At 38.7% G+C, this 25197-nt stretch overlaps 5 protein-coding genes across 5 annotated transcripts; 2 read left to right on the top strand and 3 right to left on the bottom strand.

The window, feature by feature from the left end:
• Nucleotides 1–126: 126 nt before the first annotated feature.
• CLUP02_15900 (glycosyl hydrolase family 28) lies at nt 127–1651 on the bottom strand (the record flags this gene model as incomplete). The annotated part of the gene is made up of 5 exons (XM_049294824.1): nt 127–558; nt 615–814; nt 871–1051; nt 1116–1301; nt 1361–1651. 5 exons carry the CDS (start codon nt 1649–1651, stop codon nt 127–129), a joined length of 1290 nt encoding a protein of 429 aa, XP_049151971.1.
• Nucleotides 1652–17940: 16289 nt separating this feature from the next.
• CLUP02_15899 (necrosis- and ethylene-inducing protein and ethylene inducing peptide) lies at nt 17941–18706 on the top strand (the record flags this gene model as incomplete). Its single annotated transcript, XM_049294823.1, has 2 exons — nt 17941–18152; nt 18208–18706. 2 exons carry the CDS (start codon nt 17941–17943, stop codon nt 18704–18706), a joined length of 711 nt encoding a protein of 236 aa, XP_049151970.1.
• An 806-nt stretch (nt 18707–19512) lies between these two features.
• On the top strand, nt 19513–20875 carry CLUP02_15898 (uncharacterized protein; the record flags this gene model as incomplete). The annotated part of the gene is made up of 3 exons (XM_049294822.1): nt 19513–20161; nt 20220–20628; nt 20767–20875. The coding sequence occupies 3 exons, from the start codon at nt 19513–19515 to the stop codon at nt 20873–20875; spliced, it is 1167 nt and encodes a 388-aa protein (XP_049151969.1).
• Nucleotides 20876–20913: 38 nt separating this feature from the next.
• On the bottom strand, nt 20914–21510 carry CLUP02_15897 (uncharacterized protein; the record flags this gene model as incomplete). The annotated part of the gene is made up of 1 exon (XM_049294821.1): nt 20914–21510. One exon carries the CDS (start codon nt 21508–21510, stop codon nt 20914–20916), a length of 597 nt encoding a protein of 198 aa, XP_049151968.1.
• A 994-nt stretch (nt 21511–22504) lies between these two features.
• CLUP02_15896 (uncharacterized protein) lies at nt 22505–23815 on the bottom strand (the record flags this gene model as incomplete). The annotated part of the gene is made up of 5 exons (XM_049294820.1): nt 22505–22583; nt 22635–22653; nt 22697–23335; nt 23399–23573; nt 23648–23815. 5 exons carry the CDS (start codon nt 23813–23815, stop codon nt 22505–22507), a joined length of 1080 nt encoding a protein of 359 aa, XP_049151967.1.
• Nucleotides 23816–25197: the final 1382 nt, after the last annotated feature.

The following is a 25197-nucleotide window of genomic DNA, read 5'->3' as shown; positions in this document are numbered from 1 at the left end:
TCAATTTGGCAAAGAGGGCTTTGAGATTGTACGATATGACATGATCAAAGGAGCTTCAGAACATACCTAAGCTGCGTACAGTATGATATTGATGTCGCGCGAGACAACATGGCCGGCAGTCATCTCTCAACACCCCGGCAGTCCGGACACGGTATCGGCCAATGTCCACCGGCCTGTACAGCTAGTAGTTGTGCCATTGCCAGCGATCAGATCAACATTCCGAAAACTGATATCGTGACAAGGAAACCTCTGGCTACAAGTCAGGCTGACCCGGTTGGTCGCTCCAGAGAGCGTCCCGGTGATGTTAGCGAAGACGACATTGGATATTTCCATGTTACTGGTCCCAGCGAATGAGCCGTTATCACCATTGTTTTGGTAAAATGAAGGGGCATTATTAACCCTCTCATACTGAACGTTCGAGAAGATTACGTTGTGAATTCGACCCCAGCCACCGCCACGGGATTCTCCTGCGCTTTCATAGTCATCTTGAGGCACAAGTTCGCCGATCCATGTTTTGAGATAAATTCCGTAGCGCAGATCCACCGGTCCCCGTTTGAGCTGAGGCTTTATTTTAGTCATGGAGTTTGAAAGGGCTATGGACATGTCGTGCCCACCGTTAAGTCGTCCATGGCAATGTCCTCCACGCTTGAGTCCTCGAGATACTGACCCAAGCTTCCAATCGCAATGCCGTTACCACCATTGCAGGTAACGCCTTCCAAGGTTACGTTGTACGAGCGGGGTTTGATGGCAACGCAGTCATCTCCGCCGGTGTAGTTGAAGCCCTTGACACGAACATTCTTTACATCCATGGTGTCTGCATAATTCTCGTCAGTACTTCACATAGATCATCTCAGCATAATCGCCACCTACCAAAGCCATCCGTATTTTGAACCCAATTATATCTCGAGGGTGCCTTTGTAGAAGTAGCATTGACAGATATATTCTCGAAATACATGTCCGTTCCGTTCATGATGTTGTAGGCCCAGAACTGGGGCTGCCTGATGTAGAAATTCTTGACTGTCACATCGCTGACGTTCCAGAGCACGAATGGCTAACAAGAAACATTAGCTCAGTACCTTATTCAGTGATTACCGTGGTAAATTTGGAATCAATACCATAGGACGGCCTTCAACTGTTGTACCCTTTTCAGCGGTATACCATGCGTCTCCGTTTCCGTGGATACCGCCAGTTCCATGACCATTGATATGGATGCCATCCCCTGACAACACGAAGCCAGCGCGGTGATTTTGAAAGAAAATAAAATACCCATCGGATCTCCAGAAATCAATGTTGTCCGAAAACTATCAAGGTCAGCTTTGGACGGAAGTGATGAACTCGGGCTTGGGCGTTATCTTTTTACAGTCCATTCTCCCCGCCATTGGATGTTCACGTCATGGACGATGGGGTTAAGCTTTCGATCAATCCAGTAGTTCTCATCCTCAGGAAAGATGATGGTTCCAGATGTCCCGCAGATATTGAATGCTTCCAAGATATTGTCCACGTCGCTGACTTGGTCGCCATTGGCAAACACAGTACATTGAGGTCGTCCTAGAACATCGGTAACTGCAATTCCGGCGGCTTTGGTGACATTGATGAATCCAAAAAGTAGGATGAAGAGCAGCTTGAAAGTCGTTGGAGCGAATGAAGCCATGATATGGTGATCTCGAGCATCGAGTTCATGTGGCTACTGTATAATTCAGCGGCATTAACCAAAAGTCGACTGCAATTTATATCACTTCAAGTCTGGTCAGTATCGCTTCATCCACGATTCATCCCTCATCATCTGCAGCTGCGATGCACTTAGTTGCTCCTGCTAGCGCCTGCTCTCGCCATCGATGATACGCCGAAGTCCATTTGTTACCCCGAGATCACGAAGACGGCACTTCAATCATCTCCCAGCTCGTCAATAGATCTTGGGGATTTACATTGGAAGTTTGCCAAAATCGAGCGAAGACTGCATAACTCGGCCAATTTCTTCAAATATGCACCAATCCAGTCACGCACTTGACAACAGGTAAGGATTCCTTCCGTCCAGGGCCTGCAACCCTCCGTCACCAAGACTGCCCGGCTAGCCAACCTGCCCTACTGCTGATCGCTTCCCCGAAACCCCGCATATCGCGCACATCCTGATTCCATACGTCGGGATATTGGTCCCGTTCGGTAGTATTTGTGACGACAGCAAAAAGCATCGCGAATTGATGGACCCTATTTGCCTAGGTAGGGAAACTTTTAAGAAAAAGGAAAAGAAAAAAAAGAAGAAGAAGAAACCTTGGTTCTAAGGATTAGAGTTGTCTAGGAACCTTCTTGCATTGACCTGGAGAGAGTAGTTATCCTCGAGAGTAATTGGCCGTCCGTTTTAGCTGAGTTTCCAACCCCTACATTCGACATTGATGCTTAAGAACGTTCAAGGTGATTTGTGCATGTAGGATTCCAAGTGAGGAGTTTCCCGACAGAGTCTAGATGCATGAAAGCATTGCGACTGGGAGGTCCAGCGCAGCAATCAAACTTTGGAAGATTTTCGAGCGTTTTCCCCCTCAGCGTATGTTGTTGTTTACTTTCAAATCGCACACATGGAATCCAAGGCCTACATACACACTATAGAGGGGACCAACGTCATAGATGCTAGCCTGAATGATCTCGGTCGAGCTGTCCCACGCGATATCGACTCGATAAACATCCATTATCCGCGGGAAACTGACGAAGTACTGTTTCCACCAGCGGTGCAGCCCTTGAGACTTCACCTCCATGATCAATACGCTATCGCGCCATCGCAATCTTTCACGCTGACGTATGGGGCTGACTAGGTCTGCATCCGCGGCGAATGTTCGTGCGATGACAGCTAGCTCGCGGTCATCTATGACCCGATACTAAGGTAGTGCATGCATCTCACATCACGAACTTGTAGCTGAGGCCATTTCTTGTCTGTGGAGGCATTTACGGCGAGTTGCGGATCCGAAGGCCGATATCGTACTTTGATCCAACCTGATCGGGCCTTTTCCATATTAGACAGCAAAGTCTAATATGCCGCAAAAGAAGAAGTGTGCATCCTCCGGCTCCTACAGATTTCCGAGCGCATTCTCTCCGAGCACACTAACAATACATCAGGGTGCAAATTAGGATAATCCGCTTCATCCGACCGTCGATTACCAAAACAGGTTCATCATTGTTAATACAGCATGACTGGAACATGTAGATAAGCCAAGTGTCAGGCCTCGCCGGTCAGGCCTCGTCGGTTAAGGGATAGCTCAGGGGGCATAAAGAGGGGGACTAAGTAACAAAGGAGCAGCTTAAGTATATATAGAGCGCTAGTAGTATACCTCGAGGGAAGGGCAGATTTTAATAATTCCTTTTTTAGACCTTAATAATAATTAGCTTTTATAAGCTTTTTCTTTATATTATATACTTATTAATAATTTAAAATCTTTATTTATAAAAGGGACTAGGTTAGAAGCTTAAAATATTAATAAGAACGAGACGTAATAAAAGAGCGTAGTTAGCGCTATAATAATAAAAAAATAACTTTTTTTTATTAAACCCCCTAAAGTCGCCTCCTCCTTAGTAAATAATATAAGAACGAAGCGTAATAAAATAAATAATATAATAATAATATAAAAAGACTATATTACTAAGAATATTAACGAATTTTAAATAAAATAGCGAACCTCTTACCCTTACTTACTAATACTTGAACCGAACGATAAATAATAAGCTAATGAAATTATAAGAATAAAAACGATAATTAAAAAAAAAAATCCTTATTATAACGTATAAAAAGCGCTTATATAGAAAACGAGTAGATTTAAAACGTTTATAGAGCTTTTTAAATAGCCCGGCCCCCGCGCTAAGGGCTACGGTCTTAGTTATAATAACCTCGGACGTTAACTTTAATATAAATAAAAATATAAACCCCTAAATTAAAAATAGTTTAATAAATAAAGCCGTACTTAAAGCGCTGCTTAAGTAATAATAAAGCGACGAGTTCGTACTACTTAAGCCCCTATTTACTAGCTCCTTCTTAACTTAAATAAGCGCTATAAATAGAACGTTTATATTTAAGCCGCTATCCCTCCTTAACTTATTATATATTAATAAATTAATATAGGATTTATAGAGCTTCCTCTTTAACTATTACTATTGCTTTGACCTATAAGCTTAATAAATAAAAATAGACCGTAATAAAGTAGTATATATAGTTAGTTACTTAAGTAGTAATATAAAAACTTCTTAAATATACTATATTTTTAATTACTAAAGGACCCCTAGGTTTATAATAAACTAGGTTATATAAAAAAAACTAAAGACTTTTTTATAAAATAACCTATTTAATCCCGCTAGTTAAAAAATAATAATAAGTATATAACTAAATAGCGCCTTATAAAGTTAAAAAGAGAAAGTTAACGAGTTCGTTAGCTATATTAATAAGCTCGAGATAGAACTAAAATATATCTTAATAAAAAAATAGAAGATCTCTATACTAATAAATACGCTATAGCCCGAACTATACTTTATAATAATATTATAAATAAAACTTTTATAGACTTATTTATAACTAATATCGCTAGTAAAACGTATTAAATAATCCTTATTATTAATAAGGAGCCTATAAACGTCCCCTAAGTAATATTCTAACTTAAACTCGAACGAGCTAGTAAGAAAATACCGGGGCGCTAATAAGTTAAATATATAAGGAATATGCTATAACTCGCTTAATAAGAATACTACGTATTATAATTATAAAAAGACTAGCTATATTATAAGGGATTATTTATAACCGTAAGAGTAGTATTAATAGTACTATAACTACGGTAAAACTAGGTACTTTACTAATAGCTACCCGAGCGTTATATATTATAAATATAATTAAAAGGGGTATAAGGCCGCTAGCTATTAATAAAACCTCGCCCTAACTAAGTAGCGTAGATTAATAACGAGCTTAAATACTATTTTAATAAAAAGAGTAGCTAGCGATTAATAAGGGCGGCGCTTAAACGTCCCGACTTATATATACTTAAACTATATATAAAAAAAGCTAAGCGCCCTTATTAATTTAGGAATAAAAAAGAACGTAGTTAGTATCGGTTTATTTAATAGCTTTAACGCTAATTTATAAATTTACTTATTACTATAGCTAGTAAACATAAAAAATAAATAAATAGAGACGCTAAGAAGCTACTACTTATAGCTTTAAATTACTAATAATAACTACGTAACGGAAATATAGTTATATCGCTTTATAATAACTAATATTATAGCGCTTATACTTATCCTTAGTTTCCCTTAGCTAGAAAATATCGACCCGCTAATTAGTTAAAAATAAAAAAAGTAATAATATCTAATTTATAAACGATATATCTACTTAGATACCTTAAAAAAGGGGCTACTAAATAACTTAGTTTTAGTAATACTTACGTATATCGTAATTAACTTAGTTATAAATAGTAACGTAATATTAATAAGTATAGCCGAGGACTAAAAGCTACGTTACTAAGATTTTAATAACTTATTTTTAAAAAAAAAAGCTATTTCGCTATTAAATAGAGTACTATACGATTATTATATTAAGCTAAACGACGCGGCGCCTATTTCCTAAGGACCTATTTACTTATTATTAAACTATAAGCTTAAGATTCTGCGCGACTATTTAATAAAAGCAGAGGCTAGGGACTAAATATGCCCCTTTATAAGCCTAGTAAAAGTACTTATCCTTTTTATACTTAAAAAAAGAAGAGAGTTACGACTTTATGTTAATTATAGAGTAATTAATAAGATTATATAAAAAAATAGAACGCCGCTACCGCTAATTAAAGAAATACTAAATAAACTATTTAATACCTCTATTTTTATAAAACTAGACCTTAAAAACGCGTACTACCGTATACGTATAACTAAGGGCAATAAGTAAAAAACGGCTTTTTATACTAAATACGGGTAGTTCGAGTACTTAGTTATACCTTTTGGGCTAACTAACGCACCTACGACTTTTTAAGTATATATTAATAACGTTCTAAGCGGCCTAGTTAATACCGTCTATATCGTATACCTAAATAATATCCTAATATATAATAATAACTACGTAATATATAAAAAGCACGTACGCAGCGTATTATAAAGACTATAATAATAGAACCTATATCTAAATAATAATAAATACGAGTTCTATATATTACGTATAGGATTCCTAGGGTATATCGTATTTAATAAAAGCGTAAAAATAAAACCCGCGCGTATTAAAACTATAACAAATTAGCTACTTCCCAAAAGCGTTAAAAATATATAAACGTTCCTTAAATTTATAGCGTTCTATTATAGATTTATTAGTAACTACGCTAAAATAATAATACTTTTAATAAACTTACTAAGGAAAATAAAACCGGGATAGTTAGAGCTATTAATACTTATTATAGAGTTATTTAAAAGGCTACTAATAGTATTTACTAACGCGCTAATATTATAATATTTCGACCTTACCCTATTTATATAGTTATAAATAAACGCTTCGGCTCGAGCTATCGGCTTAATAATTACGTAATTATTTAAAAATAATTAGTACCTAATTACTTATAGGTTAAGGAAATTAATAAATACGGAGAGCCGCTATAGTATAAAAAATATAAAGCTACTAGTTATCGTAAACTTACTAAAGAACTAATAATACTACCTTACTTATAATTAAGATTAAGTCGTAATATTTATAGATTATTTTAACTTATAGTTCTTAAATATAAAAAAAAGACTAAACGGGAAATAGTTATACTAACTAAATAAACTCGTAACGTTTAATATTAAAATTAAGTTTAAGCTAAATATAAAGAACTTAATAAATAAACTATTATAAAAACCTAATTATAATAAAAATAATAATAATAGCGGAGCGGAGGAGCTATTATCAAAAATAAGAGAAGACTTTTATAATACTAAAAATATATAAGAGCCCCTTAAAGTTATAGTAATTAAGTATATAAAAACGAGCTATAGGAGCGGCTCCTAAGTAAAAGGGATAATAAGTATTTTAAAAATAGAACTAGTAATAATATAAAAAAATAAATAAAAGAGATTAAGAGCTCTAGTTTAAAAGAACTCTAAGGAGTATTTCGAGAGGTATAACGGGGCTACGAGCCTAGGGTATTAAAGTTATAATATAGTACTTAAAGAGCTACTTAAGCCTATTATTAAAACTATAAATCGCGAGCTACTCGTTCTATAGGACTCCGATATAATAAGAGTACTTAAAATAGTAGTTAATAAAGAGGGGTTATTAATAATAAGTTAACTATGGGCCGCTTAATAAAAAGACGCTTTTATAAAAAATAAGTAATAAACTAAAAAAAACTAACGGCCTTATTTAGTTAAGAAAAAGTAATAATAGAGCTAGGTATACGACTTAAAAGGGCTATTATATTATAATAACTATGCTTATATACTACTATATAAGGGGCTAAGGAGGGAGGTTATTAAAATATATTACGATATACTTATAATAAGATATTATAATATAAAATAAATAATAGCGCTACTAAAACGCTACTATTATTAAAATAGAGTAAGTAAGAATATAAAAAATTATGTTAATACTTATATAATATACTAATAAACGAAGCCTCGTTATTATAAGCTATATAGCTTATTATACCCCCTACCTACCCCGGTTAGGCTATAGTAAAAAATATTACTAAACTTTATTACGGGCTTATTTATATTAACTACGCTAATTAAAAAGCGCCCCTGCGACGTAGTACTTATTATAATAGACCGATTTACGAAATATAACGTTTATATTACTACGAGGACGACCCTTATAGCCTAGGGATTCGTAGACCTCCTATTTATAAAAATCTTTACTAAGTTTAAAATACTTAGAGGGATCGTTTTTAATAAAGGGTCGTTATTTATAAATAAGTTTTAAACTTATCTCTACTACTTCTTAGTAATAAAAAGGCGTCTTAGTACTGCATTCTATTTATAAACGAACGGTTAAATAAAATAATAAAACTAATACTTAGAATAGTACTTTTATTATTTCTATACTTAAGATTAATTAAATTAGGTATAATATCTTTACTTAGCTAAGTTTATATATAATAACGCTTAGTACTTAGTAATTTATAAAGTGCTTATTAAGGCCCTACTTAGGTTCTTATTTACGTACCCTATATCGATCTTAATAAGGGCTCGAGATAGTATATAAAATATTTTAGCTAAGGAGCGTACGGCCCGATTATAAGCTAATTAAAAAGCTCTATAACCCCTTATATAAAAGGTATATAAGATATATAAATAATAAACTAATAAAGCTAGGATAAATATATTATATAAAGTAAGTAACTAAGTATTATTATTAAAAAAGAATATTAATAAGTAGCGTCCTAGTTAGAAATTAGTTAATAAGTATCTAGGCCTATTTAAAGTTAAATTAATAATTAGAATAATAGGGGTCGCTTACTAACTAAATATACTAACGTAATATAAAATATACAATATATTCTATATATCCTTACTTAAGCCGTATTAATATTATAAAAAAGCCCTTTAAAAGCCTTTATTTATTAAAAATATAAATAGGGAGCTATTTTATAAAATAAAAAATATTATATAATATAAAGGGCTAAAGAGGATGTAATAATACTTAATTTAGTAAAAGGGATATAGTAATAATAAAAATATATAAGAGCTAGCTAAGTATATCGAAAACGTAGCGATAATTAGTATATATAAAAAACGAGTTTTAATTAAATAGCGCGCCCTAGCTCTTAATAAGCTTAATAACATAGCGAACTAGTTATTAATAAAAAAAAAAAGGGGGCTATATAGCTATAACTAAGTAGCGTAAACGTACTAATTACGAACCGTTTTTTTAATCCTTATAATGCGCAAGAGGACCGCCCTTATTTATAAAAAAACTACCCTTATATATAAAAAGGCCGCCCTAGTTATTATCCTAAAGGTCGTTACGAAAAAAATAATCTCCTTATTATTAACGAATCTATAAATAATTAGCTACGAATACGGAGCGTAAGCGGGGTAATTATATACTAACTAAAATATTATTTAAGTAGCGTACTTCGTTACGGATAATATAAAATAACGTAATTATAGCGTCGTTATAAAACAAAAATATAGCGTAAAAAGAGCTTATAGCTACCTTATTATTATCGCTATTAATAATAAGAGTCGAGCGGGCCTTTTTATTAGCGTACTTAAGCACCCTCTACGTATTACTAATAGTAATTTAATAAGTTTACTAAAGTTATAAAATTGTTACGGCGCTGGGCACTGGGCCCCTTGGCGCCTAGGCCTTAGGCACCTAACGGACCCCCTATAGGTTACGTAACTACTAGACCGCTAGGCCTAAAAGCCCAGCGCCCCAGATTCTACCTACTAGTCTACTTTTTCTCTCTTTACGTTAAGTTACGTCTATTAGGTTAATATAATAACGTTCTAACCTACCTTAAGTTCCCTTTTATAATACTACTTAACGTTTACTATAATTCCTTCTCTAAAAATAGAACGATAATATCTTAACCTATTTAATTTATTATAGCAAATAGCTACCCTTATTAAAAAAAAGCGCAACGCTAAGTAATAGCTAACTAATTAATTACGCAAAGTAATTAATACCCCTTAAATATATACCCCCTTTACTAAACGCTATAATCCGAGATAAGAGCCGAGGAGGGTAAATATCTCTTTATACCGATAATTTTTAATAAGGTTACTACTTATATAAGTAGCGCTAGAGCGTTATAGGCGCTAATAAAAATACCGAACTCCCTATATTTAACCCCGAGGTCGACCTCTCTAACTAGCTCGTAAAATAACTCTTATTTTTTATTATATAGGCCGATCGACTCGAATACTTTTATTATATTAATAACGAGCTCGCGTCCCCTATTTAGATTCGTAACGAGGGTTTTTTTAGTAATACTAAGTAATATAATACTAACTTTAAGTTTATTTAGGACTTATATAATTAGGATAAGGGCGTCGCCCTCTAGGCCTAAGTCGAGAGCTAGCTAAAGATGCGCATTACTTAGTACTACTTTAAATAAGTACTTATTTTTATAGTTAGCTAGCTAAGTAATAGTACCGAGCGGCTTTATAAAATAACTAAGGAAAATATTAAGGTTATACGTACTATTATTATAGAGCTTTAGAATACTAAAAAGTAGTTAGACCGCGCCCTTCGTATTAATACCGCGCTTAGTAAGCGCGTTAAGTAGCTAAAAAACGGCTCTATAACTAGTATTAATAATAGCGAGCGTAAAGATAATACTTATTATATACTAAAGTAGTGCCTTACTAAACTCGAGGTATAAAGTAACTACGAGAATATACTAGCCTCGGTATACTAGCCCTCTTATAGATTTAAAATACTTAACGTCTCTATTTTTATAAGTAACGACGATAATAAGGGGCTAAAGTTCCTTTATTAGCTCTAGCGTATTATAAAGCGCCTTAAGAACGCGAACTTTAGTACTAATAAATACTACTTAGAATACGTTATTAATAAGGTCGGCGGTACTACGGTAGAGTTTATTTATTTTATACTAGCTTCTAACGAGATTATTATAATAAACTAGCTACTATATAAGCTTAAATCGGCTTATATTAGCCCTATTATAATAAACGACGCTAGTTAAAAACTAGACGCCCTCTTTATTACCCTTAAGGACGTTTACTAAAAGCGCTCTATTTTTATAGAGCTTATTTATATTAATAAGCTCCCTAAGTCTTAATAAAAGCGCCGCTTTTATAATAAGCTCCTAATCTATTTTTAGAACTAGGCTATCTCGAAGTACTTAGATAAGGACGCGACTTTTTAAAAGTATACTAAGTACGTTACTTAGCTTATTAATATAATATAGCCCCTGTTAATTAGTAATAGGGCCCCTAAGAGTACTATACTTATTTATATTACCCCTATTAGAAAAAGAAATAGAGGTAGTAGTATTACTAAGTAAAATACTTATAGCTAAACTATAAGCTATAAGACTATCCCTAAGGCTTTATATTAAAAGCTTAAGGATAGCGGTGCCTATTTCGTTTATAATAAGCCTAGCTACGTCTCCCGGGACTATCCTAAGAAGCTAGATACTATTATAATAGTTATAGACGCTACTAATAAGTAATACGTCTCGGACTTAGAAAACTAAGCCCCTTAGTATAAATAACCTCCTAGCTAGGGGATAAGTATAAAGATAGAAGATTAGTAATTTATTTAATAAACCTATAGGATTTTATAAGGGGGCAGCCTCTCGAGATCGAGCTTATAATAGTATTTAATAAATATAGAATTTATTTAAAAGCCTTATTTAATACGGGAGTTAATAAGTATAGATTTATAAATAACTACGGAACCTTATTATTATAAAAATTCTGCACAGCCCTATTTAGTAAATTACTACGCCCTATCCCTACTACCGGATTTAATAATGAGTAATTAGAAAACGCTAGTATAGTATAAATTACTAACTTATATATTAACCGCTAGGTCCTCTTAAAAATACCCCTATTCTAACTTAATATAGGGCGCTACGACCTAATCCTAGGGCGGAAGTAGTTCGAGTACTATAGAGTTAACTTAAATATGCGCTATAAGTACTTAATATAGCCCGAGGATCTACTACTATAAGATACCCCCTTTACTATTATTAAGGATATAGAGGACCTATATACCCCTAAGGTTATTAATATATAATACTAAATTAATACTAAGTAACGGTAGGAGATATTTGAAATAAATATAGTATAGTACGACGAATAACTATAAAAAAAGCGGGCACTACTTAAACCTACTAAGATATTTTATTAATTATAGGGCTCATAAGACCGATATATATAGTAGTTTAACGATACTAAAAATACTTAGAAAATAAATCGCGCGCTTATTAATACGCTATTAACCCCTCTAAAAAAAACTAAACCCGCATAGACCTCTACTTAGTATAAGGGAGCTAATACCGCCCTTAATATCGCTTTTATTAGTACCCTAGCGTTTAAGACTAACTTAAAGCGCGAGGACGTCGAGCTAAGCTTTATATTATTATATAAGCTAAACTATATAATTAAGGATAAGTAAATAGGATAAGAGGACCCCCTAAAAAGTAATAATTAAAAAACCTGAGACCTTATTATTATAAAGCTTTTAGAAGTACTAAAGCCTTAGACCGACGTCTTTAGTAAAGTAGTGAGCGATACGTTAGTACTATACTATAGTTATAATTATAAAATAGAGCTCGTAAAGGGAGGCCGAGAGAAGCTTATTTACTACCCCCTTTATAAGTAATCGGTACCCGAGCTAGAGGTAATTAGAGCTTACTTTTTAAAGTACTTTTATAAGGGATTTATCGAGCCCGGTAACGTGCCCTTTGTATCGCTTATATTATTTATTAAGAAATACGATAGTAGCCTACGATTCTATATCGACTTTAAGAAGCTAAACGAGATTATAAAAAAAGATTAGTACCCTCTATTTCTAATTAACGAGACGCTAACGTGGCTAAGCCGAGCTAAGGTATTTACTAAACTTAATATTAAATAAGCCTTTTATTATATCTACCTCAACCTTATTTTAAAAAACCTTACGACCTTTTATACCCGCTACGGGGTATATAAATATAAAGTACTACCCTTCAGCCTTTATAATAAGCTAGCTACGTATTAATAATATATAAACGACGTGCTAATAGAGTACTTAGACGATTTTTATATTACGTATATAAATAATATCCTAATTTTTTTAAACGACCCCCTATAGTACTATAAGTACGTTACGAAGGTGCTAGATCGCTTATAAAAAGCTAGATTATAGGCCGATATTAAGAAGTGCGAATTTAGTATTATTATTACGAAGTACTTAGGTTTCGTCGTTAGTACTAATAGTATATAACCTGACGAAAATAAGGTCTCTATCGTAAAGAACTAAAAGCCGCCTATATTGCTTAAGGGTATTTAATTATTCCTCGGCTTTTATAATTTTTATAAGAGGTTTATAAAGGACTACGGGCGCTTAGCTAGATTATTAATAAAGCTAACTAATAAAAGCGTGCCTTTTTAATTCGATACCGATTATAATACTACGTTCGAAGTACTAAAACTAGCTTTTATAACGGCGCCTATACTTTATTACTTTAGGCCCGAGCTATTTATATACTTAGAGACTAACGCGTTAGACTTAGTATACGCTAAAGCCCTAGTCTAATAATAAATAGATAATAGCTTATAATACCCCGTAGCGTTCTATTTAAAAACTATAAACGGTATAGAGCTTAATTATACTATATATAATAAAAAAATACTAATAATAATAATCTATTTAGAGAAGTAGCGCGCGGAACTAGTTAGCTATTATTAAAAGTTCGATATTATTATAAACTACTAGCCGCTCCTATTTTTTATAACGAAGCATCTCTTTAACTTATAATAGGCCCGCTAGGCTAGCGCTCTAGCCGACTTTAATTTTTAAATCTAGTATTACTTAGGGCGGGAAAATATACTTACCGACGCTTTATTAAAAAAGAACGAGGATATTAGGACTTAATAAGTACTAAAAAAGGCTAACCGAACCTAGGTCTTATTATTACTAGAGCTACTATTACTAAATATTATTACCGAGCTATAAGTACTATTAGAGAACGCGGCGTAGTAGCCTAAGCTTATAATTAGGGCCCTTACGCTAGAGGACGAGCTTTAAGAGTACTTATTAATTAAAAAAGTACTAAAGCTTAACTACGACTTAATAATAATATCGCTTACTCTAATACGAGCGCTAATAGCCGAGGGCTACGAGCGTTAGAAAATTTAAAATAATAGATTATTTATAATAAATAGTAAGCTCGTCGTGCTTAAAGAGGATAATTTGCGTACTATAGTTATCTAAGAAGTATATAAACAGGGGCTCCTAACGTACCTAGGGCATAATAAAGTAGTTAAGATAATTAAATAATAGTACTACTAGCCTAGCCTTATAGTAAATATTTACTAATATATTAAAAACTACTATACGTACCGTCGCTCTTAAAAACCCCGCGATAGGCCCCTAGGGGAGCTAAGGCCTCTACTTATACCTAACTACCCGTAGTAATATATTTTGATAGATTTTATAACGGTACTCCCTAACTAAAAGGGCTACGATACGATATACGTTATAGTTAATAGACTAGGTAAAAGAGCTATATTAGTACCTTATTATAAAACTACTATTGCACGGGATATAAGTAGGATGTTTTATAAACGAGTACTACTAATCTTCGGGCTATTTAAGACTATTATTTCTAACCGCGGTCTTTAGTTTATATTAGACTTTTAAGGGGAGCTATATAGGCTTTATAGCGTTAAGCTATAGTTATTAATAATAGACTACTCGTAAATAGATAGTTAAATAGAGATCTTAAACTAATATATCCTCTAGCAGCTACGACCCCTAATTAACTATTACTAAGATAACTAGAGTAATATACTACTTATAATAAACTTTATTTATATAGCCTAACTTAGTAAAACTACGGGACTATTATTTTACGAGGTTAAATTCGGCCGCTAGCCTCGACTATCTTTTAACTAGGCCGCTAGAACCCGACGCTTTAACTTAACTAAAGAGAAGCTTAACTATACTAAGGCTTAGAAAATAGCCTAAAGTATTTACGAGGCCTAGGAGATTATTAAAAGTGATATAGGGGTTACTTAAATAAGATACTAAAAGTACGCTAACTACTACCGACGGCCTAATAACCTAAAGATTAGTAATAGGGTATTTATAAACGTATCTTATTAAAAGACCTAAGACGTTAATAAACTATAATAGCCCTAGGCTAGCCCCTAGCCTATTACTAGTACTAGCCTAGGTAGTATATAAATTATAAAACTACTTATAAAGAGTAAAGCCTACCCAGTCTTTTACTTAAATAAGCTAAGAAAGGCTATAAAGGACCCCTTATTTAAATAATACTAAGACCTCTTACTACCGATCCTCTATAGCTCTAACGAGCCTAAGTATAAGGTTTTATAAATAGTTAAATTGCGAGTATAGTACGGTAAGTTATAATACTAAGCTAATTAAAAAGGGTATAATAAGGACCTTACGTAATACGACGTAAAGAGCTTTTATTATACGCTAGCGGCCTTATAGGCGTTTTATAAGTAATACCTAACGGCTATAGGACTACTAAAAAACTTTATATTATAAATAAAAATAGCGGCTAGTAATAGCCCGGCCCTACTACGGGCTAACGATAACGTAGTAGCCGCCCTTATTATAAGCTTATAAAAGGTAATTATAAAGGGTTAAAATAGGGAATTAAGCGCTACGAATAGCGCTTTTTATACCGGAGGGGGGGGTAATATTACGGCGCTAGGTACTAGGCCCCTTAGCGCCTAGGCCTTAGGTACCTAACGGACCCCTTATAAGTTACGTAACTACTAGACCGCTAGGCCTAAAAGCCCAGCGCCCCAGATTCTGCCTACTAGTCTACTTTTTCCTTTTTTATATTAAGTTACGTCTATTAGGTCAATATAGCAGCGTTCCGACCTGCCTCGAGTTCCCTTTCGTAATAAAATAATATTAATAACCCGAGTAATAGTAATAATAAAGCGATAATAAAGTAATAAACCTCTAAATTATAAACGTTATTATTTAAAATAAGAGTAGTACTCTATAAAGTTTAGACTATAAATTCTGCGGATTTAGGGACTTAAAATATTATTAATATAATATATAAAAGAAATAATAAAATAATAACCGCGCTAAGCGCTTATTATATTTTTATAAAAATAGTTCTACGCAATATACTTAATATAACGTATGCTAAATCTTAAAAAAATATTAAATAAAGGAGCGAACTAGGGGCTATAAATTACTAACCTAGCTAATTATAATACTTAGCTTTTAAATTAAGCGCTTTATATATAATATAAGCGGGGTAAAGGAGCGGGCGTACTTAGCCGACCCTAATTTTCTTAACGTTCGCTTTTTTTTTTTAATAAGAGTTTATAATTGTTAATATAAGTAGTATATAAGTAGTAATATATATACGAGGTTAGGGTAAGTAAAGGGGATATTAAGCTTTTTAAATAGACCGCTATTATTATTATTACTAAGCGCACCCGTAGTACTAATAACCGTTTTATTATTAATAATAATAACTCCGTAATTAAGAACTATATTTATACTAAAATAAGTTAATAATAAATATAAAACGACTCTATAAAAGACTTACTTAAGCATAGGAAGTATATAAAAATAGGGATCTAAGAAATATTTATTAATTATAATATTTATATAACGAGGGAGTAGTATAAATACTAATAAAAGTAAAAGACTATATATAAAAAGGATAATTATAAATAAAAAAGAAAAAAGGAATTTAAAATCGTAATAGCTTAGAAAAGGGTTAATATTAATAAATAAAAATAGGGCGACGACTACCTAAATACTAATAGTCGTAAAAACGGCTTATAAATAAGAGCGACCTAAGTATAAAATTATAGGGCTATTATTTAAAATAAGGGGTCTATACTTAGGCTAACGGGCACTACTTATACTTACTTTTATATTATATATTTAAAGACTTTTTAAGTAAAGGATTAACGTAATATATATAAACTATAAGTAGGCTTTAAAATAAAGCCTAGGGGAGGGAGTACCCTATTAGGCCTCGTTAGTTAGGCCTCGTTAGTTAAGGAATAGTTTAGGGGATATAAAGAGGGGGACTAAGTAATAAAGGAGTAGTTTAAGTATATATAGAGCGCTAATAATATACCTCGAGGGAAGGGTAGATTTTAGTAATTCCTTTTTTAGACCCTAATAGCAGTTAGCCTCTATGAGCTTCTTCCCTGTGTCACATACCTATTGACACCAAGGTCAACCCTGAATCCAAATTTAACAAATGGAGACTTGGAACATGGTTTATTTACGCTTTAGTAGAAGCTTTTGAGCAATTACCCACACATATACCATTTTAGACAGGTCCCCGTTGCAAGTTACGATTTTCGTTATTTACGACTCAGTCTAGCGGCTGATTCCTAGACCACCTCAAGTCGAGGTGTCTTCCGAGACGGCGATAGCTCTGTCGACTCAAGAAGAGCAAACTCTTGATTCTTCAACTAGACCCAGATCGCATGCGGACTTGGATTAAAGATAATCGGGTGGAGGTGTCAGAAGAAGCTTCGTAATATACCTTGGACCAACTGTGGAATCATCGGCAGCGAAACCTCAGCAAGAGATTCAAAAACGGGGCCAACGTCCTCTCACGGCTTTATTCGCAGAACCCTGCAAGAGCAAAGGTCAAGCAAAGGTTGGTGAAAAGTTCCATGCATCGGGTCATGCTGAAAAAGGAGTCACATTCCGTGCCTCCACCCAGAATAAGAGATCGTACTCAGGCTTACCAATTTGGCACGATCAGTGACGTTGGGAAAGTTTGAATAAGTAGGAAACCTCCATCGTGACATTGAAGCCCCTTATTATAGCATCATTCAGGTGAAGCCTCCCGGATCCACCTCAGGAGAGCCTTTCGTAGACCCGAAACAAAGCCGAATGGAATCTTTTTCGTGACAACACTTTCTTTCGTGATAGTGACAGGAAGGCGTCTTAGATATTTCGGGCCGTCTGTTTATCTGGTCCACAATATGATTTTCTTAGAGAATAGCATCGTACGATACAGACTAGTAGTTGAGAATGTTGAGTTATCTCGTATGTTAGCAAAGTCCGTCGGGACCACGGAACTTCGTCGAATTTGAGAAGCTTTTCGACTTAGTGAGAAGCTGTCGAATTACAGGCAAAGGAGATATCCGGCGTATCTCAATGTCTATATAAGAAGACCAGTCGCTCGCCTGACATTCAGCAGCATTCTATGTGCAGACACTCATCGGTTCATTCGTCCAACATACTAACCTTACTTGAACTCTTACCAACTCTGATCTTGCAAACGCATGCGCCTGTATCTTAAAATGCAGTCTAACATCATTGTCTCCCTTCTTGCCCTTGTTGGCAGTGGTCTTTGTGACTGGCCTGCTCCGGGAACTGTCGCCCACGACTCTCTCAATCCTGTGGTCGATACTCTTGGCCCCAATGGAAACGTTATCAAGAAGTTTCAGCCGCTGCTGCACATTGCCCATGGCTGCCAGCCCTATCCCGCTGTGAACAAGAACAACCAGATCAGGTACGTAGCTTGTGCCAAAGTTTTGTGTTTTCAGACATACTGACAGAGAGGGAAGCGGTGGTTTGCAGGATACTGGAACTACCTCGGGAGAATGTAAGGACGGCAACAAAGGGCAGACCTACGCCCGTTCCATGACTCTGAATGGAAAATTCGGCATCATGTATGCTTGGTACTGGCCCAAGGATCAGCCAGCTGATGGGAATGTTGTAGGCGGCCACCGTCACGACTGGGAGACTTCGGTCGTCTGGCTTGATTCTGCTTCAGTCAATACTGCTACCATCACGGGTGGCGCCTGTTCTGGACATGGCAAGTTCAAGTTGACCAGCAACCCTCAAAGAAGCAGCAACAACGTCAAAGTCGAATATTACACCCAGGGTGGTTTGGACCATGAGTTGCAGTTTACGAACACCGTGGGCCGAACATACTGGATCTGGGACTGGGATGCCATGGAGCCTATCGTCCAAAGCGCTCTGAACAAGGGAGACTTCAAGAAGGCAAACTGTCCGTTCAACGACAACCACTTTGAAACAAACATGCGCGCCGCCTATGTCTAAGCAACTCGGCGTCGCGTGAGATTAGGGCATTAGAAGGACTCGCTGATGTCGGTCTCTTGGAACGTTGAACTATTCACACTTGGAACTAGCTCAGATACCTTACAATACACTCTGATGTCACTCTCAGTGTCTTTTCGCGCTATTGCAGTGACTCGTGGCAAAAAAAGGCCCCTATATATAATGACCTCTAATCAATGATCGTTTCTTCCGCTTGTTTAACCGTATGCGTCTAAGACGCGTTGTGTCTGACGATATTGCGCGCATGTGCCAACGCTTGCGGTGAGACTTGAATTTTACAGAAATAAGAGCGTGATGTGACTCTTATTCCAAGCTTGGTTTCTATATATAAATCATTCTAGATGACATGTGTCATCTGACCATACCGTTGACCAGTGTCTTAGCTGCTTACCATACTGTTGTGAGTAATCCGATCCTTGCTTCTTATCCTTAAGCTGGCACCTTTCGGTTTGTGCCCAACTACTATGTTTAATGACGAGAACAATTGTATGAACCTGATAGCCTTGGGAAATTTCATGGGACCATTAAAGTGCTTTGCTAGCATGGTGGGAGACTGAGCCCCAGCTCTGGGCAGATTTCTCGTTTCAGACTCGTCCACGGACCGTGATCCTAGCTACGCACGTGGGCAACCTATGCTGACATAGCAAAGTTAAAAGATTAGATCTGAAACCTTCTGGGGCTTCACGTTGAGGCATGACATCGAGAAAATTAATGACCTGCTGCAAACCGTTGCGTGGTTTACTTCGTGATCTTCAGGCATAGACAAAGATCCGCGTATGCACTCCAATATGTCCATCCGCCGCGAAATCGACAAAGATGGAGATCTCATTCTTGTGCTCAGCCGGCTGGGCATAGACGATGCCGATGTTGCCGAAGATAGCGAAGATGGTGTAGACGCCGATGCGAAGCTCCTAGAATACGAGCAATTACAGAACAAGGAAGTAAGGGTATCTTCGAAGGTTCTGATGCTGAACTCGCCAGTCTTCAAGGTAATGCTGGGAGGCAAATTCAAAGAAGGCACAGAATTGGCCAAGAGCACCGGACTCTCACTTCCGTACAGCCTTGATCTCCCGGATGACGATGCCGAGTCCATGTCTATTCTGAGCCAGATTCTTCACAACGCCTATGTTACCGAGAGACCAAAACCCATCGGCCTGGCGAGACTTGCTTTCGTGAGCGACAAGTATGAATGCACCGGGGCATTTAAGTACTGCGGAATGGTATGGATCAGGGATTGGCTCTCAGACTACGATGAAAATGTGCCGCCAATGGCAGACCTTTGTCACCTCTTGGTCTTTTCATATGTCATAGACCTCCCCCTCGAATTCTCAGAGTTATCGTGGAGAATCTTCCTCCACCACGAAGGACCAATTTCGAGAGGCTCGGAGCAAGTCAAGGTATTGGCAGATCATCCTCTGCTGAGGCATGACATCATCCGTAAGTAACCTTGTTCACGGGGCTCATGTGGAGGATCATCTTGACGTTGATTATTCAGGATGTTTGGAGGCGAAAAGACACGAATGCTGCAACTCATTCTACAAGGGTCTCGTTAGCCCCATGACTTGGACGTGGGACATATCTCAAAACCCTTGTGTGAGATCCGCCAAAGCACTGGCGTCGTATATCGAGACTCTCCGAAAGTCTAACATTCTGCCAAAAGACATCGACTTTGCGACTCACAAATTCTGCAACCTGCTCAACACGGCAGTTGATCTTCCCAAGATCACGATGATGGATTTCTCGTGCATACGGGAGGTTGGGGTTTGTGGCTGCCGCTCGAATAAGTACGCCAACCGCAACTTGTCGTATGAAGTTGAAAAGGAGGCAGCCAAGATCATCCAGCAAAGACGGGTGTTTAACTGCCTGGATTGTTTGAAAAGCGACGGTGCATCTGGGAAGCAGAGGTCATGTTGTATTCCTCATTAACCACCAAAGCAAAATTAATAAAAGTCCTTGAACTGTAGCATAGGAAGAAAAGGTAGTACTCGCGCAAGAAGATGCTGAATGAGGTAAGGTGCTTTATGAGAAATAACCGGACACAGAAAGTTTGCCTCCAGAATGAGTGAAATCATCTTTTTTCAACTATTTGAGATTACTACTATCAACCTGTGGCTACGTCATGGTCGATTTGCCTCCTCACATGGTCATTAGGAGTTTGTCTACTTCGGCACCTTGTTTGCTACTTCAACTCAGCTATGAGTTAAACCCCAAGTAACAAACAGCATCTTCTGATTGTTGTAACACTGCACAGTCCCTTGCAGCCCGAGCTTTCCATTCTGTGCCATGACACCATATCTCGTCGTGTAGAAGCGGATATCGTTCGTGCCAACGTTCATAGGGCTAGCCGCGCTGCCAGAATCGGCATATCTGACGGCAAAGCTGCAAGTTCCGGAGCTCACTACAGTAGCCCATCCGTTGGAAGAGAAGTCTCCGGGCTGCAAAGTCCAAAATCCATTCTGACTGCTGAGAGAGCTGGCGAGTGCCTGGCAGTCTGCTGCCAGCGGAGCGGAAGCTGAGAAATCTGTCGCTGGGTCCTCGGCCATCTCTCCGCACCACTCGTCTCTACCGGAAGAGAAGGGGAATCTTTTTGATAGGCGAACTGGCCGTGTACCTTCTGATCCCTGGGTGAACTTGATGTTGCGGTTCATGCGTATTGTTGAAGTAGTGCCATCGGCGTTGGTGAATGTGCGAGGGACCATGAGCTCAAAATCCTGTACCGATGCATTTGCTACTGAGAGCAAGCCAAGGGTGACGAGGCCAAGTATGGACTTGGCTGAGATGTGCATTGTGATGTAATTAAATGGGTCGAAATTTCCTGTCGCGAGGTTGCTGTGTTGAAAAGACGTTCGTCAAGAACGAGCAGTTGAGTCTTGGCTTTGATTTGAGCTTTTTTTGAGTTGGTTATTGGAGTAGGAGCGAGAATTGATTGATGGTACTCCGAAGATCGAAACAAGGGAAAACAACATGGGCAGGCTCTCTTATATTAACATAATGACTAGCAAACAAATGCTCTCGTGGACAAAGGCAAAAGGAGTGAAGGGACGGGTTGCGCCGAATCGCTGCGCGTGATTCATTCCCTGCAACTTGATGATTGCTGCCAATGGCCGTGCCTGATTCAGTCGAGCTTACGAGAAATCAGCTCGGTGATGAGCGCGGGGTCCAAAAACGCCAAGTGATTCGCTCTGAGATGTTTGACAAAGCCATGGCCCCCGATGCTTTATGAGAGGGCCCCGCATTGCGACCGCATTGCGGGCATAGCGAACTCGATATGTGAAGTTGATCGGGGGCGGTCTCGCGATGCTGTTGGGCAAAAGAGTTTACGTGATGGTTCTGAGTGTGATAGTGACGGGAAACGGCCCCCGGGAGAGCGGGGATTGGCACCGGAAGCGCCCAGGGCGGACGTGACATTAATGCGGCACATGTGTGCCCTGTGGGGACCAGCCAATGACAACGCTGTACCGTCATGTTGGTTTGGTTTAAGGATCTGCAAGCGTCCCCAGCTAGAGTGATGAGAGCTAGATTCGTGCATGAAATCAAAGTGATGATTCGGGGCCCCTGATTCGAAAGCCCTCGATTCAGGTCGGGGCCGTCGGAGACTTTGGGGTTCTCTAGGCGAAGGCCGCATGGTTGCTCGCAGTTGGGGGTTGCACACTATTTGTTATGACCAGTAAGACGAACTTTCACATTTCTTCGCAAGGACGGCTTTTTCGAGGTATCGACTCGGACCTAACCTCTTCTTCCGTTGCGAAGTGGAGGCTGAGGTAGGCATACAGGAAAACATTATTGACCCTTCGTCAGGGGCAGATCCATGATAAGTGCCATCGCGCGATCAGGCAGTCGGTGAGGAAACCCTCGATTGCTACCTGCCCATCAGGCCACCTCAATTTGGAAACAAACCCCCCTCTCCCACAGCTTGTACTTGGTTCGACCTCGTCCGAGTCCAGTGAGACAGTATCGGTCAGGCAAGGGCACGGGCAACGTCGGCCTCCAGATTTGATACTGCCTGTCTAACGGCATCCATTCCACTCATGTCGTCTTCAATGAACCTCGTCGCTTCGTAGAGGTGGGGCTGTCCCTCAGCAAGGAAGAGCTTCACCTTGCTATCGCCGAGACAATGAACCATGTGAGTGCTCACAGAGAGGTCAACATCTTCATCAGCGTCACCCTGTATGATGGTCGTGGGTGGCCACGCCGCAGCTCTACTCTCTCCCATCTCACTTTCGGCCCATTCGTAGCCTGGGTCAATTTCACCCACAAGATTGAGAAACTCGTTGCGGTAAAGGTAGTAGTCATAGAGACATCCTCGGGGGAACTCATCGCAGTTGCCATCATCTGAGATGGGGAGTGGAGGCAATACAAATGCGGTATTCTTGGCGCCATCAGGAAGGATCTTCTCAACATGGAAGACCTGTGGATTATTTGCGGATGTCACTCCTATAGATACCGGTGCGGATAAGTGGTGGCTCATTTGTGCTTCGGTTATGGGTTCCGGTGTAAGTAAGACTGAGGAACTGAAGAATGGATGACGGAAAGTAGTGATACCGGTGATTGATAACAGAGCAAGGGGAGTCGGGTGGAGGTGATGGGCCGTCAGAGAGGCAATGAAGAAACCTAGGGCTCAAGTCATCAGGGCCTCGATGAAGACTTCAGGCGACGTGGTGATGAGCCTCTTACCCGCACTTGATCCACCTACAATCACTTTTCGATTTGGGGCAAGTTCATTTGTGATTGCCCAACGCAGGGCAAAGGAGTAAGCGTCAGTGGCATCATGGAGCAGACCTGAAGCTTTGGCCTGGGGAAGCATCCGATAGCTCGCACTGATGAGAGTCCATTGATTCTTGAAGCAGACCTAGTGTGGTAAGGTCAGCTACCATTGTCGGATGAGGAAGCACGGGTGGTTGTTCATGAAGATGAAGGGCTCACCTGTACAAGCCAAGGCGGAACACATTCTCTGGAACCGCTCACGAGGCCACCTGAGTGGAAGTACAGGAAGACGGGAGCTATGAGTGGATATTCAGCACAGGAATACACATCGCACTCGACCGGGATCGTGCGTTGTGAAAACACAAGAGTGGTCTTGTTCAACGACATGGTGTCAAGGTGCATCAACGGTTGAAGAATCTCGGGAGTGGGAATGAGAAGCTCAGCTGAGATCGTGGAGGATGAGTGAGTGATGGCCGTGCCAGTAAGGCGATGGGAAGCAGGTCATGATGGTGGTGCTCATGACGAGTATCATGAGATTCAAGGGCGTGAGATGTGATAGGATGATTTGATGCAATGGATGCGTCCCTTTGGCGGGGGATCTGCTCATGTCACCTTGGGCATTTCACAATAAGAGGGAGCTTCAGTCCAGCCACATGAGGTGAGAGCTGCACCAGCCACAGATGGCTTATGTACAGCGTAGCGCACGAGCCACAGCTTCTCTTTTGCCGATCGGCTGGAGTTCTGGAGACAACAGGCGGGAAGCACCGCATTGGCACTGAAGATGTGCAGGAGCAGGAGGAGGGGCCGAGGGCAATGAGTGGACTGGCGGGGTACAAGAGCTTGGCTTCCACCTTACTCCGTACCTACTCACGTAATCAGTCACTTTCCAGGGCGGTGAGCAGGTAGATGCCAAATCAGGACTAGCAGTGTTGTTTGCCGCGGGATGGTTTTGCCGGTATGCCGTCCTCACCGTATTACGGCATTCCCTCTCGGTGGAAGGATGCCACTGGATGCCACTGACCGCTGGCGTTCCTAAGCCGGGAATGGACATGGCAATCAGTACGTAACCGCAGACAAACACATCCCGGTCGGTTCTGCCCGTAGACCATACTGCGTACGGATACAGTTAGGTAGGGAAGGTGGGAAAGGTTGTATCGTCGAATCGAGTTCCGCTGACACACAACTTTGAAGAGCCCCAACGCATTGATGTCACTCCGATCCTTGGACCTTGGGGCAATTGCGGAACTGGAATCCTAATCCTTGCAGAAAACATTCACCGACCATTTCGTTCCCTCGTTCCCAGGCGACCCTTTGCCTTCGGGGCCCTTTGGTGCTAGTTACCTAGCTCCCAGTCCACAAACCACAGTACGCTCGCCTCTTTCTACGTCGCGAGCCACAACACCTCCAATCTCTCTCGTCGCAATTGTTTGACCAACGAGTCAGCCTTGCTGTGACAAATTTTCCTATCATGGTGTAGCCTGGCATTGCTCCAACAAACTGATACTCGGCATTTCTATCCCCATCACCGTCTTTTCCGTCCCGAATCTCGTCCTTCCGTCTCTACCCGCCGGCAACATTTGTGACCTACCTAGACTCGAGACGACTGCAACCTCTCGTCACATCAAAACAACAACACCAACAAGATCAGTGTTACGCCCTGTGTATACGCATACGCATAATCCCGAAGAATCTCCAAATCGATCTAAATCCCAAGATCCAGTCTCGCTTAAGCTCACCCCCGCCAATCTCATCCGAGCCTCTCTCCAGCG

Source organism: Colletotrichum lupini, chromosome 8 (genome assembly GCF_023278565.1).
Source record: "Colletotrichum lupini chromosome 8, complete sequence".
NCBI lineage: Eukaryota > Fungi > Ascomycota > Sordariomycetes > Glomerellales > Glomerellaceae > Colletotrichum > Colletotrichum lupini.
This window is presented reverse-complemented; position numbering and strand designations above follow the sequence as displayed.